The 17175-nt window shown below is 39.8% G+C and overlaps 1 protein-coding gene across 3 annotated transcripts in view; it reads right to left on the bottom strand.

The window, feature by feature from the left end:
* DMXL2 (Dmx like 2) overlaps positions 1-17175 on the bottom strand; it is a 196917-nt gene that overhangs the window by 8528 nt on the left and 171214 nt on the right. The window contains exons 29-37 of one of the 3 annotated variants that reach the window (XM_066276368.1): positions 13515-13693; positions 11944-12074; positions 10579-10664; positions 9946-10147; positions 8712-8829; positions 3528-3590; positions 2664-2750; positions 2460-2581; positions 447-579 (exon numbers count right to left, since the gene is read on the bottom strand). In XM_066276368.1, coding sequence (XP_066132465.1) covers positions 447-579; positions 2460-2581; positions 2664-2750; positions 3528-3590; positions 8712-8829; positions 9946-10147; positions 10579-10664; positions 11944-12074; positions 13515-13693 — 1121 coding nt within the window. Of the gene's footprint in view, positions 1-446; positions 580-2459; positions 2582-2663; positions 2751-3527; positions 3591-8527; positions 8830-9945; positions 10148-10578; positions 10665-11943; positions 12075-13514; positions 13694-17175 lie in introns of those variants that run through there. The other 2 variants (XM_066276370.1, XM_066276371.1) reach the window with 2 other exon arrangements.

The raw sequence follows: 17175 nt of genomic DNA, 5'->3' as shown, positions 1-17175 counted from the left end.
CTGTGTGGACTGGGAAGATAGTGTGCAGCTTTGTCCTGTGGTCAAGGGAACTCTCCCTGAGGACAAGCAGGAGCACCTCGAGTCTTCACAGCAGAACATGAGAATGGGACCCCTTCACCACCAGGGACTAACAACGTTACTGACACACTCCTCACACACTTCCAGTAGTTATGAACTCCTCTCTGACTCTGCTTTACCACTCTGTGCCTCTCGGTTTGCTCATCTATAAAATGATAGTGGGGGGGGATTATACCGCCTGCCATCTACGGCTGTTGTGAGAAAAAGCATGCACCTGACACATTCAATGCACAGTATGTTAACTATTGTTATTATGGTCTACTAACTGCTCACTGCCCCAACCATGGATCATTCCTAGGTCACAGTGATTTCAACTTGTTTTGAGGGAGTCCCTACCTAGAAACGATACCTAACAGTAGGTAACATACCACACTAGCGCCAGTACTAGTCTGTCCACTGCCCAGCCACGGCAGAGATGGATGCACCTGGTTTGCTGAGTGGGCTAATGCACTGGGTTGGTAAAGAGCTGTAGTGGAACCACGATGATCAATATCATCTGAACTGTGAAAAACATTTATGTTATTGTGAAAATTCCATCTTAACACAAATTCCAATTACAGAGCTTCTTCTTTATTTATTTATTTTGTGACGGAGATCGAGAGACAGAGAGAGGGACAGACAGGAAGGGAGAGAGATGAGAAGTATTAAGTCTTCATTGCGGCACCTTAGTTGTTCATTGATTGCTTTCTCATACATGCCTTGACTTGGGGTGGGGGGAGGGCGACAGCAGAGTGAGGGACCCCTTCCTCAAGCCAGTGACCTTTGAGCTCAAGCCAGCAACCATAGGGTCTTGTCTATGATCCCATGCTCAAGCCAGTGACCCCATGCTCCAGCTGGATGAGCCTGCGCTCAAGCCAGCGACCTCAGGGTTTCAAACCTGGGTCCTCCACATCCCTGTCCAACACTCTGTCCACTGTGCTGCCGCCTGGTCAGGCTACATAGGACAGTCTTTATTTCTTAATAAATATCCATGAGAAAAACCTAGGTATATGTACTAATCATTAGCAATTACCTTACTGGGTAATTTTTTTCCTTTAGGCAAAATATAATTTAGTCTAATGCCATTTGGTGGTAATTTTATTGCTGTACAAGTTGGAACAAATGTTTATTTTGAAGTAGTTAACAGATATTTTAGATTTATCATATACAGGAAAAGATTATATGCTCTCTTCAAGTACAGATATCCCATTCATACATTTTAAAGAAGTTTTAAAGATTCTTAATGTAAGGTGCTGATTATCACATAAAAAATGTTAATTTTTATGATGAGCTATATCATATTATATAGTTATATCTACCCTCCCTGAAGTGTGATACTGAAATCTAGTTATATTATATACTGACAATATAGAAAATTCAACACAACAAGGAGAGAAGTTCTCATGGCACCATTTCCAAGCATATAAAATTTTCAAGAGTCTGGAGAAAAGCAAGAGGGAAGGCAAATGTGGAGGAGAAGCTGCAAGATGCAGAACACAGGGCAGTGTCCACAGCTTTACTGAAAAGTCAGGTTGCCTACATTTTTACCTGTAAAAAGGGTATGCTTAAGGAGCTAAGAAGAAATACTGGAATTTACTCAGTAAATGTGATTCATCAATCAGTCTAAAGAATACATTTGTGTATAATGCTTTTTGTTTTAATTATCCAGATTAGTTGAATTTACTGAATATTGTGTTATTCCTAACATTTCTTTGGGGTTAAATGTCAAAGTGGCAACTGTCAGCACTGGACTTTGGTGTTGGGGATTATTATGACTCAAACACTATGAATAGTTCAGGGTCTAATGGGATAAGTGTGAGTAATTTGCTCCCTGATGTAAGCACTGCCTTTTATTTGCAGATAAATCAATTATGTTTGGGCCCTGGCCGGTTGGCTCAGCAGTAGAGCGTTGGCCTGGCGTGCGGGAGACCCGGGTTCGATTCCTGGCCAGGGCACATAGGAGAGGCGCCCATTTGCTTCTCCACCCCCCCCCCCCTCCTTCCTCTCTATCTCTCTCTTCCCCTCCTGCAGCCGAGGCTCCATTGGAGCAAAGATGGCCCGGGCACTGGGGATGGCTCCTTGGCTTCTGCCCCAGGCGCTAGAGTGGCTCTGGTCGCGGCAGAGCGAGGCCCCGGAGGGGCAGAGCATTGCCCCCTGGTGGGCAGAGCATCGCCCCTGGTGAGCGTGCCGGGTGGATCCCGGTCGGGCGCATGCGGGAGTCTGTCTGTCTCTCCCCGTTTCCGGCTTTAGAAAAATACAAAAAAAAAAAAATCAATTATGTTTGTTTCCTACCCAAATGAAGGAAGATACAAATATACTTCTGAAGATAATTCAATGTATATAACCAATATAACCCTTTGAAGAAAACCACATTGAAAACTGACTACATAAAACAATCAAACCTTTTGGATTCTCTGTCATATTCTTCTCCAATCCACATGTATGACTGACAGGCCAGTAGAGAAGTAACATCAAGTTCTTGTACATCATGTGTAGAAGCCAAAACAATTTCATTATGGTTTGCCTGTAAAGTAAAAGCAGAGTCAATAATTTAAGCAATTTCACTAAAAAAGAAGGACATTCTTTATAATGACTAAAGCTTTTACCTTGTTAATGGAAAACGCCATAATCATATCTGATTCCTTATGAATGACTTTTGCCTTCCCACCTGGATAGCCCAGATCAGCTTCAACCTAAAAGACATTGTAACAATTTCAGTCTTGCAGCACAGCTCCATGCAGAGATCTGCACCCCTCCAGCCTTACAGGAAGTGTAAGTAGGAAGAAATGCAGCAGCAGCACCAAGTAAAAAGGTACCAGTAATTTTAGTGTGTTGAAAATTAGCTTTGGAATTAGGTTTAATTCTCTAATGCCCAGTAATCACCCCAAGTATAAATATTTTCATTCTGATTATAGGATACTGTCATAAAAGCCAGCATAGTTTTCACTAGTATTTATGACAGTAATGCATCCCTCTTACCTTTTCCAAAAGAGTGCAAAGATGCTATTGTGAGAATGTGCATACATAAGATGCAAGAGTGGAAGAAAAATATATAGGAAGACAAAGAAGTCATAAAAGAAATTAAACATTTTTAAAGAAGGGTGATGAGATGGGAATAAGGAGAAGGTGAAAGGAAAACAGAAAGGAATGAAGGAGATTGATGGGAGGAAGGTGCAGGGCTTAGGGTCAAAGGTTATGGGAAGGAAAGAGGCAGAATCAAAGAGGAAAAAAAGAGAAATAATCATGTTTAAGGTCAGACTGGAAAAAGTGGCTTAAGTGGAGATGGAACAGGAAGCAAGAAAGAATGGCAGGAAGAGCAGGCCAGATGCAGTGCAGTGTCTCCTAACGTGTGGGAGCAACGAGTATCCTGACTAGTCAGCCAGTTGGACAAGTCATGGTTAGTAATAAGATGAGGCATTAGCCCCCTGAACTTGAAAGAATAAGCTAAATACAAGAGCGTGGAATACTACCTTGATGTGGCAATCTTCTGCTACGTAGTTTTGTTTGACCTGCTCCACATGTTCTTCTACAGACTAAGTAACACCACACCGTCACAAACACAAAACACATGCATGAAACAAAGTTATAAAGAGAATGAAAATTTTCAAATTGAAATGGCCATTCCATCACTTTAAGATGGTAGAAATGAGTTTGCAAGCTTTTCTTTGAAAAGCAAAATATCATGCAAGAAATTAAACTGAGTAAAATGTGATGTCATCAGATAAACACAACACAAAGCAAACCAGGCAAAATTAATGTGACTATTATATATATAAAGGCTATTTTAGAATAAAATTCAGTTATTTGTCTATCAGTTATATAACAAAGTTTTAACTTAAACTGCAATCTCTAAAAATAAAACATGTATAAGCAGATGCATTCTATAATAGATTCCTATCCTCTAAAGCAGTGGTCCCCAACCTTTTTTGGGCCACAGACCGGTTTAATGTCAGAAAATATTTTCACGGACCAGCCTTTATGGTGGGACGGATAAATGTATCACGTGACTGAGACAAGTGTCAAGAGTGAGTCTTAGACAGATGTAACAGGGGAATTACATCTGTTACAGGTCTTTTTTAAAAATAAAACATCGTTCAGACTTAAATATAAATAAAACGGAAATAATGTAAGTTATTTATTCTTTCTCTGCGGACCGGTACCAAATGGCCCACGGACCAGTACCAGTCCGCAGCCCGGGGGTTGGGGACACTGCTCTAAAGGGTTTTTTTCAACTACAAATTAAAACTACTTATTTCTAAACACACATTGAACACACTGATAATTATTCACTCTTACAAGAGTATATGAAGAGACAGAAATTAGAATTCACATCAACCATTTACATAATCATATGACTTTTTCCTTGTTAGAAGTAAATGTTTGATAAAATGAGTAATGGGAAAAAAATCACACCAATAACTTGCTCCTGGTTCAGGCATGGCTACAATCAGAAGTAATATTTCTGCTCCGCTGTGGAAACCTCTGAAGGTTTGATCAGATCAATACATTCCTTCTAATGCCTCTTGAAGTGGCTATTTTACTGAAAGCCACGAGGGGCAAATACTCTGGCCATGCCTTCAGCGCTAGCCATGGGCTGCAGCCAAACTGCCAAACAGCTTGCTTGCCTGTCATCGAGGACCTGCATTTGCCACATTTATCGATTTCACAAAAACCTGTTCTATGAAACAGACTTCTTTAATATAGTCAATGGGTTAAATTTTCAGAAGAACACATCTAGAATTTCAGCATTTCTCAGAAGAATGTTCTTTTAAAGTCATTTTTCTAATTAGCCAATACATTAGCACTTTTATGATTAGTTTGCCAACTTTACAAATTAATTCACTGAATTTACCAAATTTATTATCAAAGTCATATTTAATAATTAAAAAATATAAAATTCTCTTAGTAGATGGGTAGATTTAATAATGTTGCACATTTCTGAACTTAGTGACCAGTTTATATTTTGTCTTAACATTTTTTTCCCTAATGAAAACAACTTTTCAGCAGATCTATACTATTCAATACAGTGGCCACCAACTATATGTGGCTACTTAAATATATATTGAAATAAAAAAATTCAGTCCTTCAGTCACACTAGCCACATTTCAACTGCTCAATAACCATATGTGGCTGATGACTACTCTATTGTAAAGAACAGATATAAATTTCCATTGTCACAAAAAGTTCTATTTAACAGCACTGGACAAGAACCAATTCAACAATTTAAAATTCAAAAGGTACAAAAGGGTACATGATAATTCTTCTTCTATCCAAACTCCCCAGCATGTACTTCCCTTCCTTAGAGCCAACCAACGCTTACAGAGTATTTTAAGAAATGGCCTATTTATCTCTGTCCTACCTCCCTGTCCCTGAGACTCTAGGCTAGTAGAAACACAGCAGAGAACACAAGCTTGGCTGCTGATCCCAAGAGCACAGAGACTGATAGGGTGTAAAGAAAGGGAGCAAAAGGGCAGGAAGAGGGAGAGGCTTAGTTAAGGAAGAGGGAAGCTGAGAGGAGAGATCAGAACCTGAAGGGTAAGACAAGAGTCTGAGGGCCCTAACAATCTAATCACCTGGATTCTCACAGTATTCTGAATAACAGAAAATCCTTCAATGAACTGGCTTTCTGTGAGTAAGAGAGCTCTAATTAAACAAGAATTTTTTATTGTTATTTTTATTTATTTTTTTTTTCTGAAGCTGGAAATAGGGAGAGACAGTCAGACAGACTCCCGCATGTGCCTGACCAGGATCCACCCAGCACGCCCACTAGGGGGCGACGCTCTGCCCACCAGGGGGCGATGCTCTGCCCATCCTGGGCGTCGCCATGTTGCGACCAGAGCCACTCTAGCGCCTGGGGCAGAGGCCACAGAGCCATCCCCAGCGCCCGGGCCATCTTTGCTCCAATGGAGCCTTGGCTGCGGGAGGGGAAGAGAGAGACAGAGAGGAAGGCGCGGCGGAGGGGTGGAGAAGCAAATGGGCGCTTCTCCTGTGTGCCCTGGCCGGGAATTTATTGTTATTTTTTAAAAGATTTTTATCAATTTGAGAGAGAGGAGAGAGAGAAGGGGGGGGGGGGAGGACAGGCAGCATCAACTCATAGTAGTTGCTTCTCATGCCTTGACTGGGCAAGCCCAGGGTTTTGAACTAGCAACCTCAGCATTCCAGGTTGACACTTTAACCACTGCACCACCACAGGTCAGGCAAATATCTTTTATTTTACATCTATTTCTTAGATTTCTGTATCTTGTTTTATGGCATTTGGACTCAGCATCACTATAGGAAATGGTGTAAACAGTAGAGTAAATGAAAGAGGAAATAAATTTGGCTCTGTGATTCCTCTAACAAATCTTGCATCAATTATTTCAATATCATCAGGGGATTTTTTGTTTGTCATCAAAAAAGCTTATAAGATACAAAATAATTTAGATAGTTCAATCATTGAATTCCTCATTTAACTACATAATTTTTAAATCCACAAAGAAAATAAATGACTGTTCACAAGGGGTGACCACAATTACCATCCAGGTAAGTGGGTGACTAGAGAAAAGAATGAGTTGGGGAGGTTCCGCTGCCCTAGGCATGGGGGAAACTGAGAAGTAGTTCTGTATTCACCTTGGAAACTGAAATCATGTACTGTCCCTCTCGGTTTTCACTTTCCTAAGTGAAATATAACTCACTTTTCTTTTCTCATAAATTTTGTTTGCCAAACCTTTAATCCCATCTGATACTCTACCCTGAGAACACTCTTCCAGCTGCCCATTATCTCACTGAATGGCCAAATAAACTGGAATGCTCATGTAAAAGATCTACGTACCCCTCATTTTATAAATAAGATATCATTTTAAGTTCTACAATGCCAGTCTCCCAAATTACTGATTCTTCTTAAATCCAGAACAGTATTACATTACTAATTTATACAGTGTGTCCGTAAAGTCATGGTGCAGTTTTGACCAGTGCAAACCGGTGTCACAGGAAAGCAACAAAAGACGATAGAAAAGTGAAATCTGCACCAAATAAAAGGAAAACCCTCCCAGTTTCTGTAGGATGATGTGGCAGCATGTGTGTATGCGCAGATGATGACGTAACACCATGTATACAGCGGAGCAGCCCACAGCTATGCCAGTTGAGATGTGGATGGTACAGAGGAAAGTTCAGTGTGTTCTGTGGCTTGCTAAATTCGAATCCGTGACCAAAGTGCAATGTGAATATCGGCGCGTTTATAACGAAGCGCCACCACATAGGAATAACATTACTCGGTGGGATAAGCAGTTGAAGGAAACCGGCAGTTTGGTGGAGAAACTCCATTCTGGTAGGCCATGAGTCAGTGATGAGTCTGTAGAGGCTATACAGGATAGCTACCTAAGGAGCCCTAAAAAATCTGTGTGTGAGCCACATCGAACTGCACTGAATAGGTATGAAACTGGGAGAGTTTTCCTTTTATTTGGTACAGATTTCACATTTCTATCGTCTTTTGTTGCTTTCCTATGACCGGTCAAAAGTGCACCATGACTTTACGGACACACTATACTTAGGTTAAAAATCACTAAGCAATGTAGAAATCTCTGCTTCATTTTGTAAAAGCAATCTTCCTGCATTTTGAATGTGGTATTTCTATAGTTTACTCTCTCACACAAAATATTCTGAATTTGTTGCTTCTAAAGTATATCCTGGTCATTTCTAAAAACTAAAATAATATACTTTTAAAGGGCTATATTATATTTTCAATTAAATGATATTCAGAGTATCCTATTACAGAGTATACTCATTTATATATTAAATTCCCCAAACCATCCAATCACAACACTTACTACATGTAAAAAGCCCAATGGCAAATATAAAGGAAGTACAAACTTTTACTTGTGTATATATAAGGTCTACCGGAAAGTTCTGTCCGTTTCTATCACAACAAGTTTTGACACATAAGCACATTTATTTGGCGCATGTGTACCTCTCTATTTTTATCACTAATGTATACATATTGACGTAGCAAATTAACTAAAACAAAGTTGATTCACGTTAGTCTTATGTGTGAAGCCATAGTGTACCCATGGCTACTGATAAAGTTCATTTACACCACTGTAATTTTTACGAATTTCAACAAGGAAGAAATGCTACAGAAGCATGTCTGTCGCATCCACCATATTCCCCGGACTTAGCACCCTCCGACTATCACTTGTTTTTGTCCTTACAAAATTTTTTGAAGGGCAAAAAATTCAAAAATGAAGAAGATATCAAACAAGCACTGGTTCAATTTTTTGCATCAAAAGATAAAACATTTTTCAAAAATGGGATATAAAAATTGCACTCACACTGGTAAGAAATCATTAATAATAATGGCAATTATATTATTTAATAAAATTTATTGACAGTAAGAAAAATTTGTATTTTGTTTTATCCCAAAGACGGACAGAACTTTCCGGTAGACCTTATATGATTTATCAAGGACCTATGTTATTTCATTGTTATGAAATGGAAATTGTAAGTTTTTAACCTTAAAAAAATTTATTGTAGTTTGGTAAACTATTACCTATGATGTATGAAAGATAGTAAGTTCCAACCAAAAAGTAAGTTTCAAAATAAATCAAGCACAGAGTTTGTTAGAAATATTAAAGAAAACTAAACAAAAATCACAATAGAAAAATATTTTTTCAAAATACCTCACTCTGCTTTCTTTTCTTAGTGAAAATATATCTAATAAATGTCTCTTGAAGGACTTCTTGTTTAACAAGGAAATGCCAAAGTCGTTTGACTGGAAGTGCAGAAGAATCCCGGGATCTATAAAGACAATCAACATAGCATGCTTTTTTAGTTTATAGGAAATGTGTTTCATATTTGCAGGTACTATTTTGAAAAACCTCCATTATCTATGGTAAAGAAGATACAGCATTAAACTTAACAAATTTTACAATTTCACTTTTAATTTTTAGTTCTTCTAAAAAATCTAGCAATTAAGTCTCTAACTACAGGTTCCCTGAATGAACAGATTGAGTTGAGAGTCAAATGAATCTCTTATTCTCTTTTTAAATCATACTCTAGGTTGGTTCTGTTGGTTAAACCATATCGCCAATGAAGTCACAGGTATCATTTCTAGCATCCTAACAAGCTAAAAAGCCCTGTTCTTTCAATCTTCTGAGCAATACTCTAATCATGACCAGCTGCTTCAAGAAAGAAAGCATGCTGTTTATCGATAGCAGCCCGTATGAACATTTCATTGATCAAAACATCAATGAAAAACAATGTGTTTACTGTTAAATTACTGACAAAAGGTAAGAAGTACCTTGTTTGCATATGTAAATTACTGTATTTTTTTGCTCCATATGATGCACTTTTTCCCCCCAAAAGTGGAAGGGAAAATGCCCGTGCATCTTATGGAGCAAAAAATACAGTATTTTATTAAATATTTTAACACACTATTTGGTTCAGATTATTTTTTCTCTTATTCTCCTCCTTAAAACCCTAGATGTGTCTATGGTCAGGTGCATCTTATGGAGCGAAAAATACAATACCTCAAAGAATTTCTGTAAGTGTTTTTAAAATAATAAAAGATAATAAAGATTTTCCCCGAATACAAAATGTTTACTGAATTATAGGTAATACTGGGAAAAAGTTTTCCAACAAGATTTCTTATGTTCCCTTAGAATATATTGTTAGAAACAGAATTACAGGTTCAAAGTTATGAATGTTTGGAAGGCTACTGGCATATTTTGTCAAACTGTCTTCCATCCAAGTCCTAACCAGGCCCACCCCTGCTTAGCTTCCAAGATCAGATGAGATCTGGTGCATTCAGGGTGGCATGGCTGTAGACACCAAAGTGTCTTCCAGAAAGATTAAACCAAGCCACACTCATCAGCATTAAAAAAGCATTCTTACTAAAAAAAAAAGCATTCTTACTTGAATGGCGTATTTTCAGGTTCTAGCATTGCTTTATTTCGAAGAATAGCTGGGCCAGCTCCTACTGAAAGGTCAGTTGGATATGTGTTGATGTAGTTAGGGGGTGGACCTTCAAATTGATTCATTTTCTCTTGCAGGATGTGTTCCCAATTCTCCAAATTTTTGATCACAGCAATACCTAACGGTGATGTTACAGGCAACTCTAAAAAGTGATAGAATAGGTCATTTTATTTCTATAAAAAATGTTGATCATCATATATTTATCAAATCTGAACTTATACTCAAAACTTCTGAAAATACAAATAAATCTGAAAGTTAATTAATCTAATTCTAATCTAATGTTAATCTAATTTGGATTCTTAATTCTTTCAACAAAGCAGAAAGCTGGCTCTCTAAAATGAGCTGAGAAAATGTCTAGCTTCTCCATTCTACTTTTTTGCTTTATCTTTTGACCTTCTAGGAAAACGGCAATTCTTGCTATGTATTGCAATATTTAAAACCATAGACTGGAGCCTAAAATAAACGAGACCTCTTAAATCTCCAATGCAGAAATTTTTTTTAGAATTTTGTAAAGAAAAACATGACGGTAATTTATTATATTTATTAACATTAATTTTCAAATTCCAAACTTACCAGAGAATTCCAATCCAGCAATAGGAAAGAAATTCTTGATATTGTGAAGTATTAGCTTAACCATTGCCAAATGCAGAAGAGCCCAGCTGGTTCAAGGGGGACAAAAAAAGTTATACTTAATTGAATAAGAAAAAAAGCACAGTAATGATCCCTGTTGACAGTTTAGACCAATCGCCCCCCACAGAAAAAAGCTGGCTTTTTCTAACAACTCATAATTTTACAAAGGCACATGTATAGTCTTTGAGAAGAAAAGATATGCAACAATATATTACACTTAAAATATCTGGAAATTACTTGATGTAAAAAATTTACTACAGCCTGGGCCCTGGCTGGTTGGCTCAGTGGTAGAGCGTCGGCCTGGCGTGTGGAAGTCCCGGGTTCTATTCCTGGCCAGGGCACACAGGAGAGACACCCATCTGCTTCTCTACCCCTCCCCCTCTCCTTCCTCTCTATCTCTCTCTTTCCTTCCCGCAGCCAAGGCTCCACTGGAGCAAAGTTGGCCCGGGCGCTGAGGATGGCTCTGTGGCCTCTGCCTCAGGTGCTAGAATGGCTCTGATTGTGGCAGAGCGATGCCCCAGATGGGCAGAGCATCGCCCCCTGGTGGGCATGCCGGGTGGATCCCGGTCGGGTGGATCCCGGGTGGGCGCATGCAGGAGTCTGTCTGACTGTCTCCCCATTTCCAGCTTCGGAAAAATACCAAAAAAAAAAAAATTTACTATAGCCTGACCAAGCGGTGGCGCAGTGGATAGAGCATTGGACTAGGATGCCGAGGACCCAGGTTCAAGACCCCGAGGTCGCCAGCTTGAACACGGGCTCATCTGATTTGAGCAAAAGATCACCAGCTTAGACCCAAGGTCGCTGGTCGAGCAAGGGGTTACTCGGTCTGCTGAAGGCCCACGGTCAAGGCACATATGAGAAAGCAATCAATGAACAACTAAGGTGTCGCAATGAAAAACTAATGATTGATGCTTCTCATCTCTCCATTCCTGTCTCTGTCCCTGTCTATTCCTCTCTCTGACTCTCTCTGTCTCTGTTAAAAAAAAAAAAAATTACCACAGTCACAGGGAATCTAATAGCACACCAATAAATTATATATAAGTTCTAATAACAAAACGATAGGTTTCATATTTTTCCTTCACTAAAAATGTTTGTGTTTGCATCTGAATGTAAGCTAGTCTTTGAAACTAAAGGTGAAAGACATGCTGTACTGTCTGGAAATTTATTTATTTAAAAGGTACAGAATCCATAGGCTAAAAACACAAGTAAGTTTTTGTATAAGTACATGATAATGTTACTTAAATTAGTAATATGAGGATTTTCTACAAAAGAAAAAGAAAATAAGAAAAAAAGAAAAGCCTTATTTACCTATAGGAGTCTGGATCTTGGTGCTCCTGTATTTGTGTGTCTGAAAAAAAAGCATCATCTTCTTCTTCATCACTGTGAATGCTTTCATCAGAATCATATATAACACCACTATCAGACAAAGGGAGAAACGGCTGCAATAAAAGGTAAAGGTGTTTTTAAATATATATAGTTAGGTTTCTTTTGTCCTAACAACACTGGGAGGAGGCATGACAGGAGATGGATTCCCTATTGCACACTCACAGCCAGGTGGCAACAGTACTAACACATAAAGAGGGAAATTTGGATGGATGGTGATGAACTCAAAAAAGGAAAGTGCTGAAAAGCAAGTGACGCACCCAACATGATCCTAAATGGGATATAATGGATCTAGTCCCTGTGCAGATTCCAATCCCCAGAGATGTTTCCTCTGCACTGGAGAAACAGAGATGTGTCACAGAGCCACACCATGTCCTGAGAGTCTAACAGGTGAACTGTGCAGTCTCTTGGACTCCGTCTTGTTTGGGCCTTCTGTTCTCAAGGCCTTCAGGCTAACAGCTCTGCCTTAGACAAGCTAATCATTAGAGGAATCCAGTTTGGGGCTTGAGATTTTAAATTATATATTAAATTAAATAGCACCTCCTGTTTTCCTTTCCCTTGACATAAAAAAGCCTGAACTCTGTACTTTCTTAAGATGAATTTAAGGATTAGGGCTACCATCTTCTCAGTTGGCACCTTCTTGATCAGGTAATCTTAAACTCTGATGTTGAGTTTTGCCCTTTTGAAGCATCAGACTTTGGTAACAGTAAAACCCCAAATATCTCCTCCTGCTCTAATTCCATGCTGACCAAGGGAACTATGATAATCAGATAAAGGGAACTGAGATGGTAGATACAAGTATACCAGGCATGAGAAAATGATGATGCTGACTACATGTTAATAAACTGATTTCTGGCCTTGGCCGGTTCGTTCAGTGGTAGAGCGTAGGCCCAGCATATGGAAGTCCTTCGTTCAATTCCCGGCCAGGGCACACAGAAGAAGCACCCATCTGCTTCTCCACCCCTCGTCCTCTCCTTTCTCTCTCTCTTCTCCCGCAGCCAAGGCTCCAATGGAGCAAACTTGGCCCCGAGTGCTGAGGATGGCTCCATGGCCTCACCTCAGGTGCTAGAATGGCTCTAGTTGCAACAAAGCAACACCCCAGATGGGCAGAATATCCCCCCCCCCCCGGTGGGCTTGCTGGGTGGGTCCTGGTCAGGCGCATGCAGGAGTCTATCTCTCTGCCTCCCTGCTTTGCACTTCAGAAAAATACAAAAAAAAACCAACAACAACAACAACAACAACGACTGAAAATAAACTGATTTCTGACTTACACCTAAATCCCATATGATTTTAATTTGTCTCATCCACATCAAGTATCTAATCATCATCAAGTATCTGATCGTCCCTGAATGACTATTCAATTTCTGGACTTGAGAGATTAAATGTCTAAGCTAGGGTGACTCAGTCCAGAAGCTGCGCCATCATTCCTATGTGATGTGTGTACAAAAATTAACAAAACAGACACACTTAAAACCTGTTTTCCTCACATGCTTTACCTTTGCAACAAAATAATCCCACATACTAAGTTCAGGAGGAATAAATTTTTCTTTGTAAGATGGTCTTTCTGCAGGTACTGGTGGTGGGGTAGCATCTTTTACAGGCCTTCCAGGGACCAGCATTCGCATGTTAAATCTCCTCCGGTGTTTATCTATGTCTTCAGAAGGAACAGGAGGTGCTGAATAAAAAGAAAAGAAAATTTTTTTTTATTTTCCATGATTAACTAACTTAATGACTTAGCTTTTATTTTCTTTCCACTTTTGGCAAGTTTTAGTTTAGACTAAATTACTCACTTGCATCTAAAGAGTTTAGTGCCTCTAAACCAGGGGTCCCCAAACTTTTTACACAGGAGGCCAATTCACTGTCCCTCAGACCGTTGGAGGGCCGCACTATAAAAAAAAACTATGAACAAATCCCTATGCACACTGCACATATCTTATTTTAAAGTAAAAAAACAAAACAGGAACAAATACAATATTTAAAATAAAGAACAAGTAAATTTAAATCAACAAACTGACCAGTATTTCAATGGGAACTATGCTCCTCTCACTGACTACCAATGAAAGAGGTGCCCCTTCCGGAAGTGCGGTGGGGGCCGGATAAATGGCCTCAGGGAGCCGCATGCAGCCCACAGGCCGCAGTTTGGGGACCCCTGCTCTAAACTCTTCTAGTTACTGCACCAGTGTTCCAGCACACAAGGATATCTTCCCATGAAACAGCCTTTGTGCTATACAGAATAAGGATTAAAGTAATTCTAGGTACTAAATAACGGGTATATTCACTAAGTCATAAGAAAAGTGCCTGAGTGATTATTTCTGGCAAGTGTTCAAGAAAGATTCACTGAATATGTAGGACATAAAACATGCTTAAAAGAAGGAGAAGTTCAGCGTGATGAGAGAAAAGGACACCAGAAATCAACGGTTTGGGTAAATAAGGAGCAAACTACTTTTGCCAGACCGGCATCAGGGAGGGCAATAACAATGACAATCTAGAGTTAGGCCAGGACTAGCTTGTGGAAATGAAGTTGGAAGCTTATCCTATGGGCATTCGCACAAAAACATCTAGTCACAGGATGAGATATGGTCTTTTTGATCAATGAAAGAGGAATGTGGACCAAGACTACATAAGGGCCTGAACTAGTACTGTGGGTGATAAAGACTGAGAGCAAGTATTAGATAAAAAGAATACATCAAAGAAATGTCAAAAGAATTCAAGAACTCACTAGATATGGGAGAGGCAGAAAGAAGCCAACCACGCGACCCATACAGCTCCCCAGCATAGATGACAATTCTATCTTAACTCCTTTTTCTTCCACACCCCATCCCACACAATTCATCAACAATCATCAGTAACTCCACATTATATTCAGAATATGACCACTTTTCACTCTGCCTAGAATTACGACCCTAAACTAAACTTCCTTTAACTTTTTCCTAATTTAGGTGAAATTCACATAAAATTAATCATTTTAAAACATATAAGTGAGCGTTATTTAGTACATTCACACTGTTATGCAACCAATCTCTATTTAATTCCAAAGCATTCTCATCACCCCAAATGAAAGCCCCATACCCACTAAGCTGTCACTCTCCATCCCTCCCTCTCTCTAGCCCATGACAACCACTAATCTGCTTTCTGTCTCTCTGGATATTTCATATAAATGGAATCCTACAATATGTGACTTCTGTGTCTGGCATCTTCCACTTAGCATAATATTTTTGAGGTTCATGCTGATTGTAGAATGATTTAGCACTTTGGTCTTCTTTTTGGCTGTATAACGGTCCATTATATGTGCATGCCACATCTTGGTTATCCATTCCTTTTTTTTTAAGCCCACTTGTGCTGGATAACTGACATTTAGGTTATATATATACTGTGTGTCCGTAAAGTCATGGTGCATTTTTGACCAGTCACAGGAAAGCAACAAAAGACGACAGAAATGTGAAGTCTGCACCAAATAAAAGGAAAACCCTCCCAGTTTCTGGAGGATGATGTGGCAGCATGTGTGTATGTGCAGATGATGACGTAACACCGTGTATACAACGGAGCAGCCCACGGCTATGCCAGTTGAGATGTGGACGGTACAGAGGAAAATTCAGTGTGTTCTGTGGCTTGCTAAATTTGAATCCGTGACCAAAGTGCAACGTGAATATCAGCGCGTTTATAACAAAGCGCCACCACATAGGAATAACATTACTCAGTGGGATAAGCAGTTGAAGGAAACCGGCAGTTTGGTGGAGAAACCCCGTTCTGGTAGGCCATCAGTCAGTGACGAGTCTGTAGAGGCTATACAGGATAGCTACCTAAGGAGCCCTAAAAAATCTGTGCATGAGCCCACATCGAACTACACTGAATAGGTATGAAACTGGGAGTTTTCCTTTTATTTGGTGCAGATTTCACATTTCTATAGTCTTTTGTTGCTTTCCTGTGGCCAGTCAAAAGTGTACCATGACTCTACGGACACACTGTATATTCTTTTTTATTATTTTTGACAAAGAAGAGTCAGAGAGGAACAGACAGACAGGAAGGGGGAGAGATGAGAAGCACCAATTCTTCACTATGGCACCTTAGTTGTTCACTGACTGCTTTCTCATATGTGCCTTGATGGAGGGGAGGGGGCTGCAGCAGAGCGAATGACCCCTTGCTCAAGCCAGCGACCTTGGGCTCAAGCCAGAGACCTTTGGGCTCGAGCCAGCGACCATGGGGTCATGTCTATGATCCCATGCTCAAGCCAGCAACCCTCTGGTCAAGCTGGTGAGACCACGCTCGAGTTGGCAACCTTGGGGATTCAAATCTGGGTCTTCTGCATCTAAGTCCAATGCTCTATCCCCTGCGCCACCGCCTAGTCAGGCTGACATTTAGGTTAATGCCAGTTTGGAGCTATTTTAAATAAAGCTGTATAAAGATTTATTTACAAGACTGTGTGAATCTATGGTTTCATTTCTTCTATGTAAATAATTAAAAGTAGAACTGTTGGGACTGAAGGTAAAGTGGGTCATAAGATAAATTTATAAAAATCTCTCAAACTGTTTTCCAGAGTGGTTGTACATTTAACACTCCCACCAGTAATATATGAGAGTTCCAGCAGCTAAGCATCCTTGCTAACGCTTGTACCACCAGTCTTTCTTCCAGGTTTACTGAGAAATAGACATGTACCATTATATAAGTTTAAGGTGTACAGCATGATGGTCTCTCTGATTTACACATATTGTGAAATGATAAAATCCATTCATTCTTTATGGTAACCCACAATCATCTTTTAAGTGGACTGTAACAATAGCCTTCCACCCAGACTTCCTACTTTTATCTTGTTTCATAGTCTATTCTCCACACAGTAGCTAGACTGAGTCTTCTGAAAACCTAAATCAAATTATGTCACCCCTATGCTTAAAAACCTCCAGTAGTTTCCTATCTTTCTTTAGAAGAACAACTAAAGTCCACACTGTGATCCATGAGACCCTAAATGACCTTGCCCCCAGCTAGCTGTTATTTCTGAACGCCCCCCCCCACACACACACAATAGCCATCTGGCCTCCTTTGTAGTTCCTAGAAAAGGCCAAATTCAGTCCCACCTCATGACTATTGCCCTCCTTGCTCCGTCTGCCTGGAAGCTCTGCATGGTGTGATCACTGACTTCCCTAAGACTCTGCTCAGATGCTT

Source organism: Saccopteryx bilineata, chromosome 4 (assembly GCF_036850765.1).
Source record: "Saccopteryx bilineata isolate mSacBil1 chromosome 4, mSacBil1_pri_phased_curated, whole genome shotgun sequence".
NCBI classification, from domain to species: domain Eukaryota; kingdom Metazoa; phylum Chordata; class Mammalia; order Chiroptera; family Emballonuridae; genus Saccopteryx; species Saccopteryx bilineata.
Note: the sequence above shows the minus strand (reverse complement) of the source record. Positions and strands in the feature narration are given on the sequence as shown.